This window comes from Anomaloglossus baeobatrachus, chromosome 2 (assembly GCF_048569485.1).
Source record: "Anomaloglossus baeobatrachus isolate aAnoBae1 chromosome 2, aAnoBae1.hap1, whole genome shotgun sequence".
Classification (NCBI taxonomy): domain Eukaryota; kingdom Metazoa; phylum Chordata; class Amphibia; order Anura; family Aromobatidae; genus Anomaloglossus; species Anomaloglossus baeobatrachus.
In genome coordinates this window covers 475,632,458-475,653,510 of record NC_134354.1, presented here as the reverse complement: position 1 = coordinate 475,653,510, position 21,053 = coordinate 475,632,458, and the positions used below count along the sequence as shown (strand labels likewise).

Here is a 21,053-nt window from a genome sequence, read left to right as displayed (position 1 = left end):
TCCAGTTTTGCTGCATTTGTTATGCCTTGTGCCCCTTATTTCATGCGTTTTTGGTGCAGATATGTATCCGCATTTGTTAGTGTTTTTTACAGTTCAGATAAGTTTTCATTCTACACTTATAAAAGTAACTGCAGTTTTTTCCATGCGTTTTTTGAAGCTCCACATAGAATTCTCTAGAAAAAAAAGCACCAAAACCGCAAAGTTCAGTGGCGTCTTTTCATGAAGTCACATTCACTTTGCTTGGACATTTAAAAGAAGCAGAATATATGTGCAAAAAAACTAACAGAAAAAAATACAACATTTACGCAACATGTCTAAGCAAAGTGGATGAGACGTCATGAAATCTCCGCCCTCAGTGCATCTAAGGCTATGTCCGCACGTTGCTTTTTACCTGCTTTTTTGCTGCTTTTCCAACTGCAGTGTTTAATGCCAAAATGGTTGTGTTCTGCTTTTCAAGCATAGTCTATGGGAATTTGGGTTTCTTGTCCGCACTATGCAGTTCAAACTTCAGCCTTTTTGTTGCAGAACTTTGGTCAAAAACTCAGCTTTGCAGTGCAAAACCCAAATGGCAAAAACAATTGACATGTCAATTGTTTTTGCCATTTGGGTTTTGCACTGCAAAGCTGAGTTTTTGACCAAAGTTCTGTCAATTGTTTTTGCCATTTGGGTTTTGCACTGCAAAGCTGAGTTTTTGACCAAAGTTCTGCAACAAAAAGGCTGAAGTTTGAACTGCATAGTGCAGACAAGAAACCCAAATTCCCATAGACTTTGCTTGAAAAGCAGAACACAACCATTTTGGTATTAAACTCTGCAGTTGAAAAAGCAGCAAAAAAGCAGGTAAAAAGCAACGTGCGGACATAGCCTTAAGACGCTGCTGAACTGTGCAGTTTTGGTGTTTTTTTCTCTATAGGCTTCTTTGTGGAGCCAGAAAAAAAACGCGAGCAAAAAAAATGCAGTTGCCATTTTTTTTTTAAACTCGTTTTATTGAAGGTTAAGTAAGACATTACATTATAGGATGAGACAGCAATTTGTACTGTAACAAAAATACACGTATACTGGTTGATAAGCAGGGTAATAAAGCAGCAACAATTAAATCAACATCTATTACTTCCAATCTGGCCTTAGCACAGTAATCATTGCAGAGGTGTCAGTACGCGAAACATATCCATTCTGAGGCAAAAAAACCCATACCAATAAGAGAAGTGCAACCCAGATTACAGAGATCTCGTTATCTCCCCAATACAGTATATCATAAATCACATATTTCTCCTTTCCACCCATCGGAGCACCATTAGTTATTATCACGCTAGTACCGACTGTAGGCTATCAACTAGGTAGCCGGGTGATCCTCCGGTCAAGGGCGAACCCATCCATCTACCCCATATTTTGTCGAATTTATTTAAAGAACCTCTTATCTTATAAACATAGTGTTCTGAAGGAATTATAGCATTTACCAATGCAATCCATGAGGTTCTCGTTGGAGGGTGAGTGCTCATCCAGTTTAGTATGATGCCCTTCCGGGCCAAAAATAATACCTTTTTTATTAGCAAATTTTCATTTTGGGGCCAGGAGCGTACATCCACCACCCCAAATAGACACAGAATTGGGCACAGAGCGACTCCTTTCTGAAGTATGGCGGACAAAGTCGTTACAACCTCACTCCAATAGGAGAGAATGACCCGGCAATCCCATATCATGTGCCAGAAATCAGCACCGTCTCTCCCGCATCTCGGACAACCCACCCCCACCAAATTATTCGCCTTTTTCATCTTGTTCAGTCTCTGAGGAGTAATATAACTTTGGTGTATTATGTATAACTGAATCAGTCTATTATTGACTGCAGGGGAGACTAGCGTGTGGGATTCGACAATGTCGTCCCACACTACATCATCAATTTCAGGGATCCTGGCACTCCACCTCTCCCGGACAGAAAGAGGACTGTTCATGGCCTTGGCCCGGATAAGGGAGGAGTACAATTTGGAAATAAGGCCTCCAGGGCCCTGTGATCTGATAATTCCAATGACTGGAAAGGAAGAGAATCTAATCCCACGACCAGAGAACTGAGCCCGAAAGGCGTGCCTAATCTGGAGATACTGAAACCCATGAGATTCCGGCAAATCGAATTCTGCACGCAGTTGTGCAAAGGGGCGGAGTTCACCATCCCGGACCAGTGATCCCAGGGAGACTATTCCTCGATTCCTCCATTCGCCAAACCCCGGCAGTCCACAAAAGTGTGGAAGGTCCAGGTTATCCCATAAGGGTATCTCAGTTGGCATATCATGAAAACCGAAAATGGCTTTAGCCTCTTTCCAGACCCTGGCCCCCAGTTTGTGTATTGGAAGGACCCGACCCTCAGGAGCCCTCTTGTGGTCCGTCAACAATGGCCATAGGAGATCCACACCTGTGAACTCTGCCAGGAGACCCTCCGGAGAACCGCTAACCCCAGGAAGTGTCCATTGTCCCAAATATTTCAATTGTCCGGCTAGATAGTATATGTACAGATCAGGAAGGGCCATACCCCCCATGTCCTTGGGTCTCTGCAATTTGGCCCATTGGACCCTTGATCTGGAAGAACCCCAGACAAAGGTGATCATCAAAGATTCCAGGGACAGAAAGAAAGAGCGGGGAATCTGTACGAATACATGTTGGGTTATGTAAAGACACTTTGGTTGCACTATCATTTTAAGGAGATTAATCCTACCCGCCACTGAGAGCGGGAGTTGACTCCATCTATTAAATTTCTCCCCGAGGTGTGATAATAAGGGGGCAATATTTCTTGCTATCATCTCCGAAGGGCTTCCCGTCAGTATAATCCCCAGGTATTTAAAATGATCCACCACTGGAACTCTACATATGTGGGTGTTCATCAATTCCTCCCTGTCATGAGACAAGAAGAGGAGGTACGATTTTGACCAATTTATTGACAGGCCCGAGAACTCCCCGAATCGGTCGATTAACTCCACGGCTCTAGGAATGGAGGAATCCGGATCAGACGCAAACAATAGCAGGTCGTCTGCATACAGAGACAAACGTTCATCTCCCTTACGATGTCTCACTCCCCGGTAGATTGGGTCCGCCCGAATGCACACTGCCAACGGTTCCATGGCAAGGGCGAACAGGAGAGGGGATAGGGGACATCCCTGTCTGGTTCCCCTCCCCAAAGGGAAAGTTTCCGAAACTCCGCCTCCCACCTGAATGTTAGCAGTTGGAGCTTTATGTATAATCTCAATCCATCTAATAAAATCGTTGCCGAAACCAAATGCCCGCAGTACCTCCAGCAGGTATGGCCATTCTATAGAGTCAAAGGCTTTGGCCGCATCCAGGGAGATCAGAGCCCAATCCTCCTCTGACTTGGTGCCCATCTGTAGAATCACCTGCGCCCTCCTCAAATTATCCGAGGTACTTCTACCCGGAATGAATCCAGACTGATCCTCATGTATTATGGAGGAGATCACTTTATTGAGTCTAGTTGCTAGAATTTTGGTAAGAATTTTGTAATCAGAGTTCAACAGAGAGATCGGTCTGTACGAGCCACAATCCAATGGATCCTTATCTCGTTTCAATAGTAGCACGATGGTTGCCTCATAGAAGGAATCAGGCAACCGTCCCCTGCGGAACGAAGCCTCAGCCGTCTCCAGGAGAGCTGGAGCCAGCTCCCCCCTATATTTGTCAAATATTTCAATTGGGAGTCTGTCTGGGCCAGACGCCTTACCCATATTGAGGGCTCCCATCGCCTCCACCATCTCTTCCATGCTAATGGGCTCATCCAAGGCCGCTCTCTGGGCCGAAGTCAATCTGGGAAACTCCAGATCCCACAAGTATTCAGTGATCTCCTCCCTTGACACAGTCAGTCTGGACTCATATAGGTTCCTATAGAAGTCCAGAAACACCTTCAGAATACCAGTGACGGAGGTGATTGTTTCGCCACCGGGGTCTCTGATCTTAAGGACCGCAGGTGATCCAGTGGATTGGCGCACCAGGAACGCTAGTAAACTACTAGATTGGTTCCCTTGCTCAAAATATCTCTGGTTCATGAAGAAGACATGTCTCTTAGCCTTATCTTGCAGATACAATAGATATTTCCTCCCAGCCTGTAGCCATTGAGATCTGTTTTCTTCAGAAGGGTCCGAGGTAAATCTATGTTCAAGCACTCTATTTTGAGTGGCCAATTCCTCCTCCTCTCTGGCCGCCTGTTTCTTGACATAAGAGATAAAGGAGTGACAGCATCCCCTCAGATACGCCTTGAGCGCGTCCCAATAGGCCGAGTGATTCTCTTCCACGGAGTTCGTCTCGGTGTATGCCCTGAGCTGATCAGGAATCCTATTATTGGTACCAAAGAGTGACAGCCACCAAGGGTTAATCTTCCGTGACACTTTATGAGATTTACATCCTTCACATTTAACGCTGACAAATACCGGAGAATGGTCTGATACTGATCTGGGTAAATGACACACCGATTGTATATGGGCACAGACTCTTTCATTTCCACAAATGTAATCAATTCTAGACAATGAGTTTTTCCCTGGGGTATAACATGTATATTCTCTCAGTACTGGCTTAAAAAACCGCCACATGTCGCACCATCCCACCTCCTGGAGGAATTTACTCAGTCTAGTTTGTATCGTAGGGGAGATCGGGACCCGTCGGGTGTTGAATCTATCCAGTCCTGTGTTATTAATCAAATTGAAGTCCCCCATGCAGAGCACCAAGGCTTGTGGGAATTGTGAGGCAAACTTAGCCGCTTCATACAAAATTGAGATTCCCATCGCAGGGGGGATGTATATGGCTAAGATCACTATCATGACCCCATCGATGTGAGCCTGGAAAAACACATACCTCCCATCATTATCCTTTATAATCTTACCCGGGTCCCACCGCAATGCTTTGTGGACTAGTACCGATACTCCCCTAGAATATGAGGAATGAACAGAGTGAGCTGACCACTGAACCCAAGTCTTCTGAAGCACTCTCGTGGTTTCCAACAATAAATGAGTCTCTTGTAAACATACAATCTGAGCTTTGGATTTTTTGATATGTGCGAATACTGCCGCCCTTTTCCTGGATGTGCCCAGTCCCCTAACATTCCATGTCATCAAGCTTAAAGCCATTGAAATGTATCTCTTACTGAATTAATAGGGAAATGTCAAAAACTTAACCCACAGTAGAACTTGGGCAAACGTACCCTTAAATACAAACTGTCGGTTGCACACACACAGCCGAAAAGAACTGGTCCAGTAGTGTGACCAGGAGAGAGTGTCCCTAGTAACGACCAGGGTGAACCAACGTGGCTAGATGGTGTACTTGGTACGGGGGTGTCCTCAAAACAAGGACTTAAGCTTCTCCTGCAGTCCAACGAATTGAATTGAATTACCCTGCAACATAGCCTATTAATCGTACGTGGGTAAGAGAACCTAGAGTAAATGGGCATAGAAATAGGGGAGAAAAAAGAAAGGAATAGAGAAAGAAGAGAAGAAAGATAAAAAAAAAAAAAAAAGGGGGGGGGAAGGGGGGGGGATGGAGGGGGTGGGGATGGAGGGGTGGGGTAGAGGGTGGGTGGGGAAGAGGGGAGGAAGGGAGAAAGGGCAAGGGAGGAAGAGCGAGAGAAGAGAAAATGAGATGAGCGGAAGAAAGGAGAGGGTGAGGGGAAGGGAATATAGAAAATAGGAAGGAGAAAGGTAACGGAGGGCATACTGGGTGAAATCTGGGGGAAAGAGAGGAAAGTTGAAGAGGGAAGCTGGAGAGAATAGCAAGAGAAGGCTTAGAGGTAGATAGGGAATAAGATAGCGAGAAGGGGTAGGGGGATGGGATAAAAGGGCTGAGGGATTAAACAAATAAGTGAGACTAAGAGGGGGGGAGAGGAGATAGAAGTGTAAAGGAAATGGGAGGAAAATTTGCAGGTAACCCCAAATTATAAGTTATTATCATGTATGGTGACCTTAAAAAAATAATATAGTTATAAAGACAAAATTCAGCATCCTAAACTTAAGTGCGTTGCCAAATACTGCGAACCTGGAGTGGAGTCCCATTCTGAGTCGCAAGATGCAGGATAATACAAGATCGCATGAAGGTGATCATGGTACCGCAACAGCGGTCTGGCACATGTCTCGCCTGAAGTCAGCTCAATCCGGTCCCACCAGCGACGAGAATTCTAGAGCTCAAACTGGGCTTAGTAATGATCGCAGTGAACCCAGGTCCCGTCACACCCAAAGGCGCGACCTCCAGCTATCCAGCCTCGAGGGGGGCCAACCTGGAAACCAGCACAATGGAAGGCCAATAATAAACGCATCCAGTAGCTCACATGCTTCCGGGGGTCGCAAGCGCACCAGCGCATCCTGATAGGATCGTCAACTTCTCAACAAACTGGAACCAAAAGAGCAGGACGCGGGCGCAACTGCGATCCCGAGCACCGCTCCACTCATATGTCAGGAGGGATGAATGAAACAAAAATACTTCGCGCCTTCAATATCAAGGGATGCCGACTATCTGCATAGGATGATCCTAAAACGATCGCAACAGCGATTTCAGACGCGACATCCCAGGAAGAAGAATCGTATCACCGACCTTACTCCAAAGGAGATGAAATAAGCGAATCAGAACCGCGACGCCATCACAACAGCGACCCTCCCGGCATCGCCCATGGCTGTAACGCATCAGCGCTTCCTCTTCAGCGTGTTGATCCAGTCTTCCGCCTCCGCAGGAGAAGTAAAGAACAAGGATCGCTCTTGATGAACCACTCTGAGACGGGCTGGGAAGATCATGGAGTAAGCAATTTGGTGATCTCTAAGGCGTTTTTTCACCTGAATGAAGGATGCCCTCGTTTTCTGGAGAGACGCAGAGAAGTCAGGGAAGATCAGTATGGGAGCATTATTGTGTAGAATCGGGCCTTTGCGTCGCACCGCACCAAGGATCGCATCTCTATCCCTGCTGCTCAACAGTCGGGCCAGGAGAGGTCTAGGCTGCGCTCCCGGAGGAGGGGGTCTGGCCGGTACCCAGTGGGCTCTTTCTATAGCGAATGCCGCTGACAGCGTCGCCTCAGGGAAAGTTTCAGAGAGCCATGTTTCCATGAACTTACATGGGTCGCTCCCTTCTGCCCTCTCCGGCATCCCCAGAATTCTTAAGTTATTGCGACGCAGGCGGTTTTCCAGATCGTCAGCCCTTTGCGCCCAGTTGTTTGCCGCGCTTTCCAAAGAGGACAATCTGCCCGGCGTCGCTCTTGCGTCGTCTTCCAGCGTGGAGATCCGCTGCTCCGTCTCCTTTACCCGCTCTCTCAGATTTTGCAGGTCCAGCCGGAGGAGACCCACATCGATCTTAACCTCCTCGATTTTGCCAATCAGCGACACTTTTGAATCCTGGATCGCCGCAAGTAGTTGCGAGGTAACTTGCTGCAAGGTTAGCTCCTGCGATTCCTTGGATCCGGCCTCCATGCTCTCCTCCTCCTCCGCCTCACTGGATTCCCGCTCTGCCTGCTTGCCGGCGCCATCTTGCTGGGAGTCCCGGGCAAACTTCTTCAGCTTTTCAGGCGCCGCTGCGCTGCGACCTCTGCTCATGGTACCGATCAGAATGCTCACCGCACCACAGGTAATCCGGAGGTGTATTTAGGCACCAATTTCGGCAGGATTAATAATATTTATCAGCGTTGGACTGCGGAGCTGCTCTCAGATGCGACCGCTCATGCTGCCTGCTGGCCACGCCCCCCCGCAGTTGCCATTTTAAACGCAGAATCAAAACTTTTCTGTAGTATTAAAAAGCATTAAAACCCCAGATTCATATCTCCTGCAAATATGTATGAAATACTAGGGAAAATGCAGAAAAAATGCATCAACCACACAATAATCAGAGAGGATTGTTATTACGTTGTGTGCTGCGGACACCTGCAGAATAAAACAGCATTTACACTACGTGTGAACACGACCTCAAAGATACATTTTTATTACATTTTTTATGGGTTTAATAGAGAAAAATAATCAATTGCACCATTTTTTTCGCCATTTACTGATTGCCATAAATAATGTGATCGCTGTGTTGTTCGGGTCGTTACGATTATAGGGACACCAAATATGTACATATTATTTGCTGATTTGTGATGTTTATTATTTTATTAAAAAAAAGTGTATTCAAATTCACATTGTTCTAATTTTTTTTATTCTTTTTAGTAATTTTATTAGAAGAAAAACAAATCTCTTATACTCTCCTTCTAGAGTACAGGACATAGAGATGCTGCTCTGTACACTGAATCTCTATGTCTTGTGTAATCTGCTGTAGATCTTAAATAGTGGAGAGATGAAAGGGTTTAATACCGTGCTGCCACCAATTTCAAGAAAATTGTTGATTATAACAGTGAGTTTTATTTTCTAGGTCTAGAAATTAAAATTAACTGTTATAATCAACAAGTTTCTTGAAATTGGTGGCAGCACGGTATTATACCCTTTCATCTCTTCACTACTTTCGATTATCCACGTGGGACTGAGGCAGCCGCCATTATCTTTTATGTATACATAGGGGTTATGCCTTCCACAACCCTGCCAGGTGAGTGTCTTCTCATATGTACCTCACTTTATAACCAGTTAAGATCCTATTGTGCTCGTTATTATTATAATTAATCTGCTGTAGAGGAAGAGGCTGCATTGCAGCTTGAACTATATCAAATCCTTCCTCTGACATCATCAGTTCTTGTGGCTTGACTGCTAGAGCTGCTGGAACATGTTTGAAAGGTGCTGGTTTGATTCCAGGGGTGGGTGAAAATAAATATTTTTTATATATTTGTATTTTTATTATCATTTCTTTATAGTAGCTTTATTGGAAGAAAATGATCTTTTTCCTTCAGCTACATTGAAGTATAGTATCTATCTATGTATATCTCTATGTAACTGAATAATCTGCTTCTAGCTTTTAGCCTGCAATACAAGTAAAGATTTCCAAATCGTCCTATGCATCTCAGTACAGGTTGTGGCTCAATGTTAGAGCTGCTGCTACTTCCTATGGACAATGAGTTAATGACTTCAAGTCCCAGCCAATCCTGGGAAACTGGAGCAGATGAGAATTTAATTTATGCAAGGAGCCAGGACAAGAATAGCATGAGAGAGCCCTCAAATCGGGATAGTCCCGCTGAATCTGGGATGGTTTGGAGGTAGATATATATATATATATATATATATATATATATATATATATATATATATTACAGACCAAACGTTTGGACACACCTTCTCATTCAAACAGTTTTCTTTATTTTCATGACTCCAAAAATTGTAGATTCACATTGAAGACATCAAAACTATGAATGAAAACATGTGGAATGAAATACTTAACAAAAAAGTGTGAAACAATTGAAAATATGTCTTATATTCTAAGTTCTTCAAAGTAGCCACCTTTTGCATTGATTACTACTTTGCACACTCTTGGCATTCTCTTGATGAGCTTCAAGAGGTTGTCACGGGAAAGGGTTTTCCAACAGTCTTGAAGGTGTTCCCAGAAATGCTTAGCACTTGTTGGCCCTTTTGCCTTCACTCTGCTGTCCAGCTCACCCCAAACCATCTCGATTGGGTTCAAGTCTGGTGACTGTGGAGGCCAGGTCATCTGGCGTAGCATCCCATCACTCTCCTTCTTAGTCACATAGCCCTTACACAGCCTGGAGGTGTGTTTGGGGTCATTGTCCTGTTGAAAAATAAATGATGATCCAACTAAACGCAAACCGAATGGAATAGCATTCTGCTGCAAGATGCTGTGGTAGCCATGCTGGTTTATAATGCCTTCAATTTTGAATAAATCCCCAACAGTGTCACCAGCAAAGCACCCCCACACCATCACACCTCCTCCTCCATGCTTCACGGTGGTAACGAGGCATGTAGAGTCCATCCGTTCACCTTTTCTACAAAGACACGGTGGTTGGATCCAAAGATCTCAAATTTGGACTAATCAGACCAAAGCACAGATTTCCACTGGTCTAATGTCCATTCCTTGTGTTCTTTAGCCCAAACAAGTCTCTTCTGCTTGTTGCCTGTCCTTAGCTGTGGTTTCCTAGCAGCTATTTTACCATTAAGGCCTGCTGCACAAAGTCTCCTCTTAGCAGTTGTTCTAGAGATGTGTCTGCTGCTAGAACTTTGTGTGGCATTGACCTGGTCTCTAATCTGAGCTCTTGTTAACCTGCGATTTCTGAGGCTGGTGACTCAGATAAACTTATCATCCACAACAGAGGTGACTCTTGGTTTTCCTTTCCTGGGGCAGTCCTCATCTGATCCAGTTTCTTTGTAGCATTTGATGGTTTTTGCCACTGTACTTGGGGACACTTTCAAAATGTCTGACTGACTGACCTTCATTTCTTAAAGTAATGATGGCCACTCGTTTTTCTTTACTTAGCTGTATTTTTTTGCCATAATACAAATTCTAACAGTCTATTTAGTAGGACTATCAGCTGTGTATCCACCAGACTTCTGCACAACACAACTGATGGTCCCAACCCCATTTATAGGGCAAGAAATCCCACTTATTAAACCTGACAGGGCACACCTGTGAAGTGAAAACCATTTCCGGTGACTACCTCTTGAAGCTCATCAAGAGAATGCCAAGAGTGTGCAAAGCAGTAATCAAAGCAAAAGGTGGCTACTTTGAAGAACCTAGAATATAAGACATATTTTCAGTTGTTTCACAATGTTTTTGTTAAGTATTTCATTCCACATGTGTTAATTCATAGTTTTGATGCCTTCAATGTGAATATACAAAATGCTGAACTCATGAAAGAATTGTAAGGGTATGTGCTAATCATGGCATCTTATACACGCTGGTGTATATGCAGAGTTTCGCCAGAGGAAGACATTTCAGGAAAACATCAGCAGTGTTTTTCCTAAACTGTCTTCTTTGGCATTTTTTGGGATATTTTTGAGGCAACTTTTTAAAAATTCTATATATAATAACTAGTGGCGACTTTTGAGGTCAGGTCTCTTTTTTTAGACACTTCACAACTTTCAAAGCCTCAAACAATTAAAAAATGGACATAAGCAAAGCAAATCGTTGTGACATTACTTTGCATTTTTAGCCTTTTTTAGGTATATTTATATATTTTATATATATATATATATATATATATATATATGGAATCCGCCTGAAAAATTGTTTGATTGCACATACGCAAGGAAAAAAAAAATTGCTGACATGTCTGATTTTCATCCAAGTGTCGGATCAAAGTCGGCAATGCATGTCTGTGGGTCTGTGGAAGACATCGGACTGCACTTGGATATCACAAAGTTCTGCATGAAGGGCTCATTCTTCCGTTATAAAACAACAGACACTAAACAGAAAACTAGACAGACCCTATATAAATCAATGTGGCCTCTCTGCTTCCATTTGATACAAAACTGCTGCGGATCCTAATTCACTTATGTGACCCAATGTAGTGAATTGAGTACAGCATTTTACTACCCAATTATATGTCACTAGATAAGTCAATGAAAATAGTCTCAAGGCAATTGCACAATAGTGGAGCAACTTCTTATGACCTTTTATGGGAATAAAATAAAATAAAAAGGCACAAAAGTCACATTGCCAGCCTTGTGTCCTGCAGCAGAAGTTATCACGCTAGCATTCGGATCTTAGTTCAATGTTGAATATCACTTTTCAGTGGAGATATTTGCCAAGTAAGCCAACTATGGAGCATAACACTGAGAAAATGTATCACTCTGGGTATTTTGCATTTCTTCACACATATTTACGCTCATAATGTATCATATGTCATATGGATTCCTTGCTACAATCCTTTCCTTTATGATGAATTGTGTCCGATCCACTATTAGGCGTACTTCACATGTCTGTTTTTCCGGTACATGTGGCATCAATTTTTTTTCCATTTTAACCTATGGGGTTGCTCCCATGCAAGTGTTTTTACTCAGACTGTGTGTCCATATGAACCATATGGAAACATGTCTGTTCTTTTTTCCGGGAGTGAAAACTGTGGAAAAAGAAAGCGCAATAGGGTCTTACCCCAATATATATAGGGTGAAGCAAAGAATAATCCTACTCACCAATTCGGGTTGTGACAGTCACAACACCTATAGCAGCATGTAACACCAAGTCCCGGCAGCGGTCCCCAAGAGGCAGATAACAGAGAGTAGTAGAGAATGGGTTTCACAGTCGCGCCAAAAGACTACTGGATTCTTCTCAGATTAATGTTTCTTTTATTTCATAACAGGTCAAGTCTACGCGTTTCAGAAGGACACAGCTCCCTTCTTCAGGACAAACCAGCAAAGAATCATCAAATCTGGTTTGTCCTGAAGAAGGGAGCTGTGTCCTTCTGAAACGCGTAGACTTGACCTGTTATGAAATAAAAGAAACATTAATCTGAGAAGAATCCAGTAGTCTTTTGGCGCGGCTGTGAAACCCATTCTCTACTACTCTCTGTTATCTTTTTTCCGGGAGCACAGATGTCAAGGACAGCTTTAGTGTATAGTCTGAGTGCTGTACATATTTATCATTGAAACAGTAGGAGGAAATTTATAATATCTTGTTTATTCATACCAGAAAAACAAAGATGACACACAGATGACACATGGATAACATACGGATGGCACACGGATTGCATACGGATGGCACACAGATGGCACACGGATAGCACGCAGATGGCACACAGATGGCATACGGATGGCACATCGATTGCATACGGATCACACACAGATGACACATGGAAAACATACGGATGGCACTCGGATTGCATATGGATGGCCCACAGATGACACATAGATGACACATGGATGGCACACAGATGGTACATGGATGGCACACCAATTGCATACGGATGGCACACGGATGACACACGGGTAACGTATGGATGGCACACAGATGACACACAGATGGCACATCACACGGATGTCACATGGATAGCACAGAGATGGCATATGGATGACACACGGATGGCACACGTATAGGACACAGATGACACACGGATGGTATATGGATGGCGCACACACATGGCACAAGGCTGAAAGACATGGCACACGACTGGCACACTGATGACACATTGATGTAGCTAATTGATAGTAATAGAAACAGACTTGATAATGAAACATCTTAACAATTGGTGATCATTGTTATGTATCTTTACCATGTATTGTGTATGAAATAGCTACTGTTCAACATTGTTTCTTTGCCCATTTAATAGCTATAGGTTAAAATTTACATTCTCAAAGAAAAAGTCATTGGTCTTGTTGGATTTTTGGAGGACCATTGACTCTACAAATTAAGTAGTGCCTAAGGTTCCTGGAAGATCACTTTTTCCCTACAGTAATAGGGTGATAAAGGATGACAATGTGATGTAAGGATTGTTACCATGATATCCAATATTATTGGTGAAATATTAATTGTGACAGTCATCTGTGTAATGAACTCTTTTTAATGCACAAAAGAGACACTAGGATATTAGAATAAATAGCACATGGGAGTGATTAATGTAAGGACACATGCTATAAGTAAAGTGAGTGTGATTGGAAGGACACATATTCCTTCACATGTATTTGGGAAGACATAACAATGGCAAACATTGCATACCTTGCGTTTGTCGAGTGGACATAGCTTTGCAATCATCATCAGTTTCACAAGATGCTACATCAGGAAGCTGGAAAACACGAATATTTCCTTAAGAACCTCAGTCTTTAGATGCCGGACTCTGCCATTACTACTGCCCCGTACTCTGCATCTTGACTACATTATCATTTTTGCTATTTAAAAATGATTTAGTGCATATTTCTTCGGCTACTTGGCAATCATAACCCTTAAAAAAAAGTAATTGACCTTATTTGGCTCCGAATTGTTGCCTATTCCCAGGATTTCCGAGGACATTCAGATACATCCTACTTAGCAAGGATCTTGCATTATAGAACTTTCTATTAATACAAATCTATCCCCTCATTTTTAGCTTTAGTCTCAGAGAATTTATTTCCATTAATAAAAATTCCCACAGTCATTTCTACCTTTATTAAGAAATATAAATGAGTTTATAATTGACAGCTTATGCTACAAACAACATCAGATAACCCCCAAAACATATCTACTTTACAAACCTAATAGCGTAAAATACATCAAATATTATTTTAGAGGGGTTACAGGATTTGTTCTGTACTTTTTTTTATTCTACAGATTCCGGTCATATGGGCATGTGACACCTTGTTCAATCATGAAGCCAATCAGGTGATGACCTTTGTATAAGGCAAGGCTCCTTGGAGGACTACTCATTGGTATGGAGCTGGACCGGCAAGTGAGTGCAGACTAAAATAAAAGAATTATAATAAAAAAAAGTACTCGACTCCAAACTACAGGTATTCTCCAAGCGATAAAAAAAATGCTAGCCAACCTGACTTTTAGGTGCCAGCTGAAAGACTACCTTGGACAGGCACCGTATTAGTAAAACAGTAATTTGGTGAGATATGAATGCAGTGATGCTCTACTCAGTTACATAACCCTGCCTGTGGTCCAATATGCGCTGTTCATTCTTATGAAGGTAAAAGTCAATGGAAGTGAAAAGTCACTTTTCTTTATTGCTTCATTGGAGGACACAGGAGACCATGGGCTGTGTCCCCGAATGAAGGCTCCAAGAAAGAGATTTTATGGTGAGTACCCAAAATCTACTTTTTTTACATTTTGCATAACTTCATATAGATGAGATGGCACTGGTGAGTTTGCATGGGGAGCAAGTTAAATTCTTATTGCAGGTGATAAAAAAAAATCACACTTGGCTAAAAGTAAGAAAGGAAAAAAAATCCTACAATAATAAATTAACCTATGCCATAATTTGTTGTTGGTAGATACCTCGTTACAGTTTCCCATTTCTTGCTCTGGAGTAATTATGAAGTTAGTCATCACAACAAAAGAGCTGTCTCCCTGTTGAAAAAGCAGAGAATAACGTGTTAGCAGAAAGGGTAAAACTGTAGTTGCTAAAAGAAGTTAGTAATTTAGATGGAATGTAACAGCAACTCTAGCATGACCTGAGCGTATGATGTATGGATGTTTTACAGGAAGCCAACACATAAAAGCTGGTGGGTACGTGAGGCCCCATATTTAGGGGTTTACGTCATTGTCAATGAGAGATGATAAGATTATTACTTGCCCAATAACTCCTTCCCACAAGCAGAGACATACTATAACATCCAGATAGCTAAGCATTATCCTGGAAAAGCCTCACAAGGGAAAGGATTTAGTCTTTTATCGTCTAACCTGTCTGTCTCTGCTATTAGCACCACCACGATTTTGCATCTATCTATCTACCTGTCCATCACATATCTATCTATCTATCTATCCATCCATCTATCTATCTATCCATCTATCTACTTGTCCATGACACATCTATCTATCATGCTAGCTGTCCATGACCTATCTATCTGTGCATGACCTATCTATCTATCTATCCCTCTATCAATCTATCTATCCCTCTATCTATCTATCTATCTATCCCTCTATCTGTCTATCTATCTATCCCTCTATCAATCTATCTATCTATCCCTCTATCTATTTATCCCTCTATCTATCTATCTATCTATCTATCTATCTATCTATCTATCTATCGCTACCTGTTCATAACATATTTATCTATCTGTCCATGACATATCTATCTATATGACCATCATCTATCTATCTATCTATCTGACCATCATCTATCTATCTATCTATCTATCTATCTATCTATCTATCTATCTGACCATCACCTATCTATTATCTATCAATCTATCTATCTGAACATCATCTATCTATCTATCTATCTGACCATCACCTATCTATTATCTATCAATCTATCTATCTGACCATCACCTATCTATCTATCTATCTATCTATCTATCTATCCATCTATCTGTTGTGAGGCAGAGACAGGTGTCATATATAAAGTTTGCTATGTTTCTCCCAGAATGTGCTTGGAGATCTTGTGAGACCTGCTGGAGTGTGTTGTAGTCACAGTCCCCAATGTGAGTGCAACACAAAAATAAAAAAGAGTGTGAGGTTGGGCAAGCTATTTGACCAAGTATTTTAAGTAAACTGGTTGGGGCTTTTATTTTTGGAGAGATCTGTAGGTCTGGCAGTGGGACGGATCTCTCCCTCCAGTCCAGGTCTTGCATCAGGCTCATGTCTGGGGAACTGCATTTAATCTGGCAGTGCACTGCAAGGAGTGTCTGAGTTGGGATCCAGGCTGCTGGATCAGTAGGTGCTGAGTGAACTGGCTGTGTGGAGTGACCCAGGCCAGTGCTGAGCAACCTAGTCACTTTAGGCAACTCATGAACCCAAGACTCCTACAGTGGTGCAGGTGTCGACCAGGACATTGGTAAGACTGTCATTATAAGAACCGGCTGTGATCCAGAAAATATTCCAGGACTGTGGAAAAGTGTGTTATTTATGTTTGGTCAATAAAAAACTGTTTGGTGTGAACAAGCTCCTAGGTCACTGCTTCACTTTTTAAAGGCTATAGAAAGCCGCTGCCTCACATTGTCCATCATCTATATATCTATATATCTATCTAAAAATCAGGAGCGCAACAAGTAAGGGGGCCAATACCACCTCAAAAGCAGCAATCATCTTTTGTCACAGACACAAAGTGGGGCCCATATTTTGTTCTTGCACAGGGGCCCTCTTCTGTCAGTGTCCAACTCTGTCAATATGGATTATTTATAGTGGAAATTAAAATTTGTCTCAGGAAATCTGGACTGAAAAAAAAACAGGTGTCTTCTGGAGAAGTTTTATAATATAAAATTTGGTTATTTGGCTATTTTTGGCCTTGCTCACATGTATCATTTTTGCTGCATATTTTTCAGTATGTTTTTCAGAAAAAAAGATGAATTTTACAGCAACAGAAAAAAAGATTTGTGATGACTAGTGAGGGGCGAAACTCCCAATGTTCGGGATCGGGAGACTCCCCCGAACTTTTTGTAAACTCTGAGTTCGATGTGTCAAGAGTGGGAAAAGAGAATCATGTTGACAATTCAACACAATGAGCAGTACTTTGAGCACATCCTTTAGTTGGTTACTGTCATTTTTCCATGTTACAAACGTGTCAATAACTCGATAATGAATAAAGCTATATTAAAAATGAGCACACCATTGTTTTTGCAGATGGCCGCCATGGGCGTCACCCAGCCTCAAATGTTTGGCCCCTCCCATGTACTTACTAATATGCCAGAAACGGTAAGGTAATATCAGCAACCACTTCCATTTTATCAGGGTGTATCCATACTTATGGCTCACCCTGTACTTTACTGCTATTCAAAGTCGCTGGAGCTGCATTCATGGATCGTGGACTATGATGGCACTTCTTGGGAACATTTTTGATATTAAATTGGTGACCGATGGATAGTGTAGGAGAGTCTTTATTCAAATTATTTTTTTCCTGTGTTCGTCTTTTTTTTTTTTACTTACTAATTTAGTAATGGCGGTGTCTGTTAGACGCCTATCCATCACTAACACCTGGCCTTTATGCCAGTTGACATTACACAGCTGACATCAACCTCAAAAAATATTACACCGATTTCCACCACACCAGGGTATTTGGGAAGAACAGTGTGAAGAGCTCCGGGCTGGTTTTTTAGGCTGGTAAGTGGCCAATAACCATGGATCTTCTCAGCCAAATATTACAAGCATGCAGCTGTCTGCTTTACCTTTGCTGGCTGTCAAAAATAGGGGAGACCCCATGCTGTTTTTTAAAAAGGGTGCAAGTGTACAAACCTTGCTCTAATTTAAGCTCTCCCTCCTACATCAACTCTCCCTGAACTGCTTCCAGAAGATAGTGTGCCAAGTATTGCGCCCCCCAAGTCTCATATAAAACCTGATGACGTGATGCGGCAGGCCAATCACACTAATGCCAGTAACCATCATAGCTATGGCATTACCATGTATGTATGGCAGTCATAGCATGCTTATTGGCTGTCTAACAGACACAAAACATGTGGGGTAGGGACTCAAGCATGGCGCTCGATCCGTGCCCAAGCAGCCTGATGCTCATTTGAGTAATGAGGGTGCCCGAGCACTCTGATGCTCAATCTGGTATCCAGCATGGAGATCTCATACACGTGACCGCTTGTTCTCAGCAGCAAAACTGGAGGATCCTGACGGCGTATGGTGTGCGTGCTGTAGGGATTCAGAAATCTACATTCAAATAGTGACTACAGACTTTTAGCAAAAGACCTGACAACATCCTTAAATTATGCAGACATCTATGCAACCAATTGAAAAAATACCCCATATCTTACCTGTGGAGGGAAAACATAGTCGGCAACATCCCAGATTTCTGTGCCCATGTCAGATATATTGGTAATTGCTATACCTTTCATTTTTACAGAGACAGAACTGATGATGTCATCTACATTCTGGTAGCCTTTCTCATACAAGAACACCCACCTAAATGCAAACAAGAGGAAAGTGTTGTTAACACTGTTATAGTTACACATGTGGCAGTAACTTTTAACTACATCAATAAATCAGTATATGTGAAGAGGGGGATCAATGTTCAACATGCTGTCATACTTGTGTGTTCGGTTTGCTACTTCTGTACAGTGTGAACATGTTTGTTCTTGGGTTGCCATGATTATGGTTTTATTCTTCTTGTGTGAACATAGTAAAAATAATTAAAACAGGGTCAGCGCAGCCTCTGTCTCTGCCCCAGTTTTTGTTGGAGGCTACTATGGTGCCTTCATGACTACAGCCAATCAACTGGTCTCATCATGGGCTCTCCAACAACCATAGAGGGATCTCATATCTTAGTGATATCTTAGTGATATGTCATCCCTTTATGAGAAGAGAAAATCACCGGTGTCATTGTGCCAAGGCTCAGGGGGCCGATATCCACTTTTTGCCTGGTGGCAAGGTGTAGCATTAAGCAGATAAAGTTGCAAATCAGAACGCTCCTCTGTTTACAACCCTTTTAGGCCCGTTTCACACGTCAGTGAAAAACACTGACGTTTTTCACTGGCGTGTAAAACACGCACATGTCCCTCCGTGTGCCGTGAATCACGGCACACGTGGGTTGTCTAAGTGCAATCCGGGCTCCGTTCTCCGTGGCCCGTGATTGAACTTAGAGATTAACTCACCTGTGCGCGCTCCCGCTCACCATGGTGCTGATCTCTCCCGCGGTGCAGCATCCGGCCGGTGCTGACCCCCGCAGCAGCTGCTTCCGGGTCGGCTGTGTCGTGCATCATGAATATGCGCGACAATAATGAGCCGGCTCAGAAGCAGCAGGCTGCACGGGCTGCAGAGGACATCGCTGGAGCCGGGTGAGTAAAAATGATTTTTATTTTAAAAGCACGTTTTCTTCTGGCACGTGTTTCACGGACCACACCACTGCGTGGTCCATGGGACAGCAGTGATGCCAGAAAAAAATGGACATGTCTCCGTGCGGCAATCACGCACACTCGGGTATGCCGCACGGAGACACGTGCAGTGAAAAATCACTGATGTGTGAGCAGACCCATTCATTATAATGGGTCTGCGCATGTCAGTGATTCTGGTACGTTTAAAAAAAAAAGCACAAACGTACCAGAATCACTGACGTGTGAAAGGGGCCTTAGACATTAAAGTGTTGTCACTTTTTTTTTAGAATTACGTCCCTATGAAAAAACCCTTTAACTGTATGATTGGAATGATGGATTGGATTCACACTGGAATCTTGTCAAGCACTGTAATGTCTTACTATGTAAAACACATTAGGCAGACTTACTATCAGTTTTTAAGTGTTTTAGACACTTTTTGCACCTCACTAGCCAAGACTTAAAGGGGAGTCTGGCTTAATAGAAGGGGGTCATTTAACATCTAATGATACGAAAAAATGTATTATAATTTGGTCTTGTGGAACTTTAAGACAGGATTAATACATTTTCTCCATTGTGCTTTAATAAAATGAACTTGTCCTCACACATTGATGAATGAGGCAAAGGAGCACAACCTAGTCACGCATGTGACTACAGCCTTTAAATAGGGGTTTACAGAAATTACAGAACTAAAATCTTTATTTTTAATAATGAAATTGTCAAGTGGAAAATACTGATATTTGGTGAGTCTAAAAAGGAACTGAAAGTGACTGTCTACTCGGAGCGCTTTTACTACTGTTTAGAGATGAGTGGTTCTGTGGAGGTTCGGTTCGCGGGCAGCAAACAAGCCGAGCCTCTTTTGGCGTGAGCTTGACTTGAACTCTGGAGCAAACCACTGATTGGCAGTTTGAGTCTCCGCCCACATACAGCCAGCGATAAGCAGATCACTTCCGGGGAAGGGTGGTTGGGCTTTTTCAACCAAATTTTTGGGTTGCAGTCTACATGTAATCGTGCTGATGTTATCCCCACTGAGAGCCATTCAAACACTGCAAGCGGCTAGCACAGGGCCGAGCACCAAGCGTACCTGACACAGCGTTGCTCGCACGAGTTTTGTTTGCACGTAAAGCATCCAAACCCGAACTCGAACCTTGATTTTTTTTAATTTGGTGATCGGTTTGAAAACCGAGCCTAAGGCGGGCTTTGCACGTTGTGACAACGCAAGCCGATGCTGCGATGTCGCACGCGATAGTCCCCGCCCCCATCGCAGGTACAATATCTTGTGAAAGCTGGCGTAGCGAAAATTATCGCTACGCCGGCTTCACATGCACTCACCTGCCCTGCGACCGTCACTCTGGCCGGCGACCCGCCTCCTTATTAAGAGGGCGGGTCGTACGGCGTCACTGCGACGTCACATGGCAGGCGGCCAATAGGAGCGGAGGGGTGGAGATGAGCAGGATGTAAACATCCCGCCCACCTCCTTCCTTCCGCATAACCTACGGAAGCCGCGGTGACGCCGGTAGGAGATGTTCCTCGCTCCTGCGACTTCACACACAGCGATGTGTGCTGCCGCAGGAGCGAGGAACAACATCGGACCGTCACGTCAGCGTAATTATGGATTACGCCGACGCTGCACCGATGATACGATTACGACGCTTTTGCGCTCGTTAATCGTATCATCTAGGCTTTAAACACTGCGATGTCGCATGCGATGCCGGATGTGCGTCACTTTCAATTTGACCCCACCGACATCGCACCTGCGATGTCGTAGTGTGCAAAGCCTGCCTAAGGTTC

The 21,053-nt window shown here is 43.2% G+C and overlaps 1 protein-coding gene across 1 annotated transcript in view; it reads right to left on the bottom strand.

The window, feature by feature from the left end:
- P2RX1 (purinergic receptor P2X 1) overlaps nt 1–21,053 on the bottom strand; it is a 178,538-nt gene that overhangs the window by 118,560 nt on the left and 38,925 nt on the right. The window contains exons 2-4 of the mRNA XM_075336374.1: nt 18,210–18,357; nt 14,791–14,862; nt 13,534–13,600 (exon numbers count right to left, since the gene is read on the bottom strand). Of these exons, the coding sequence (XP_075192489.1) occupies nt 13,534–13,600; nt 14,791–14,862; nt 18,210–18,357 (287 nt within the window). The remainder of the gene's footprint in view (nt 1–13,533; nt 13,601–14,790; nt 14,863–18,209; nt 18,358–21,053) is intronic.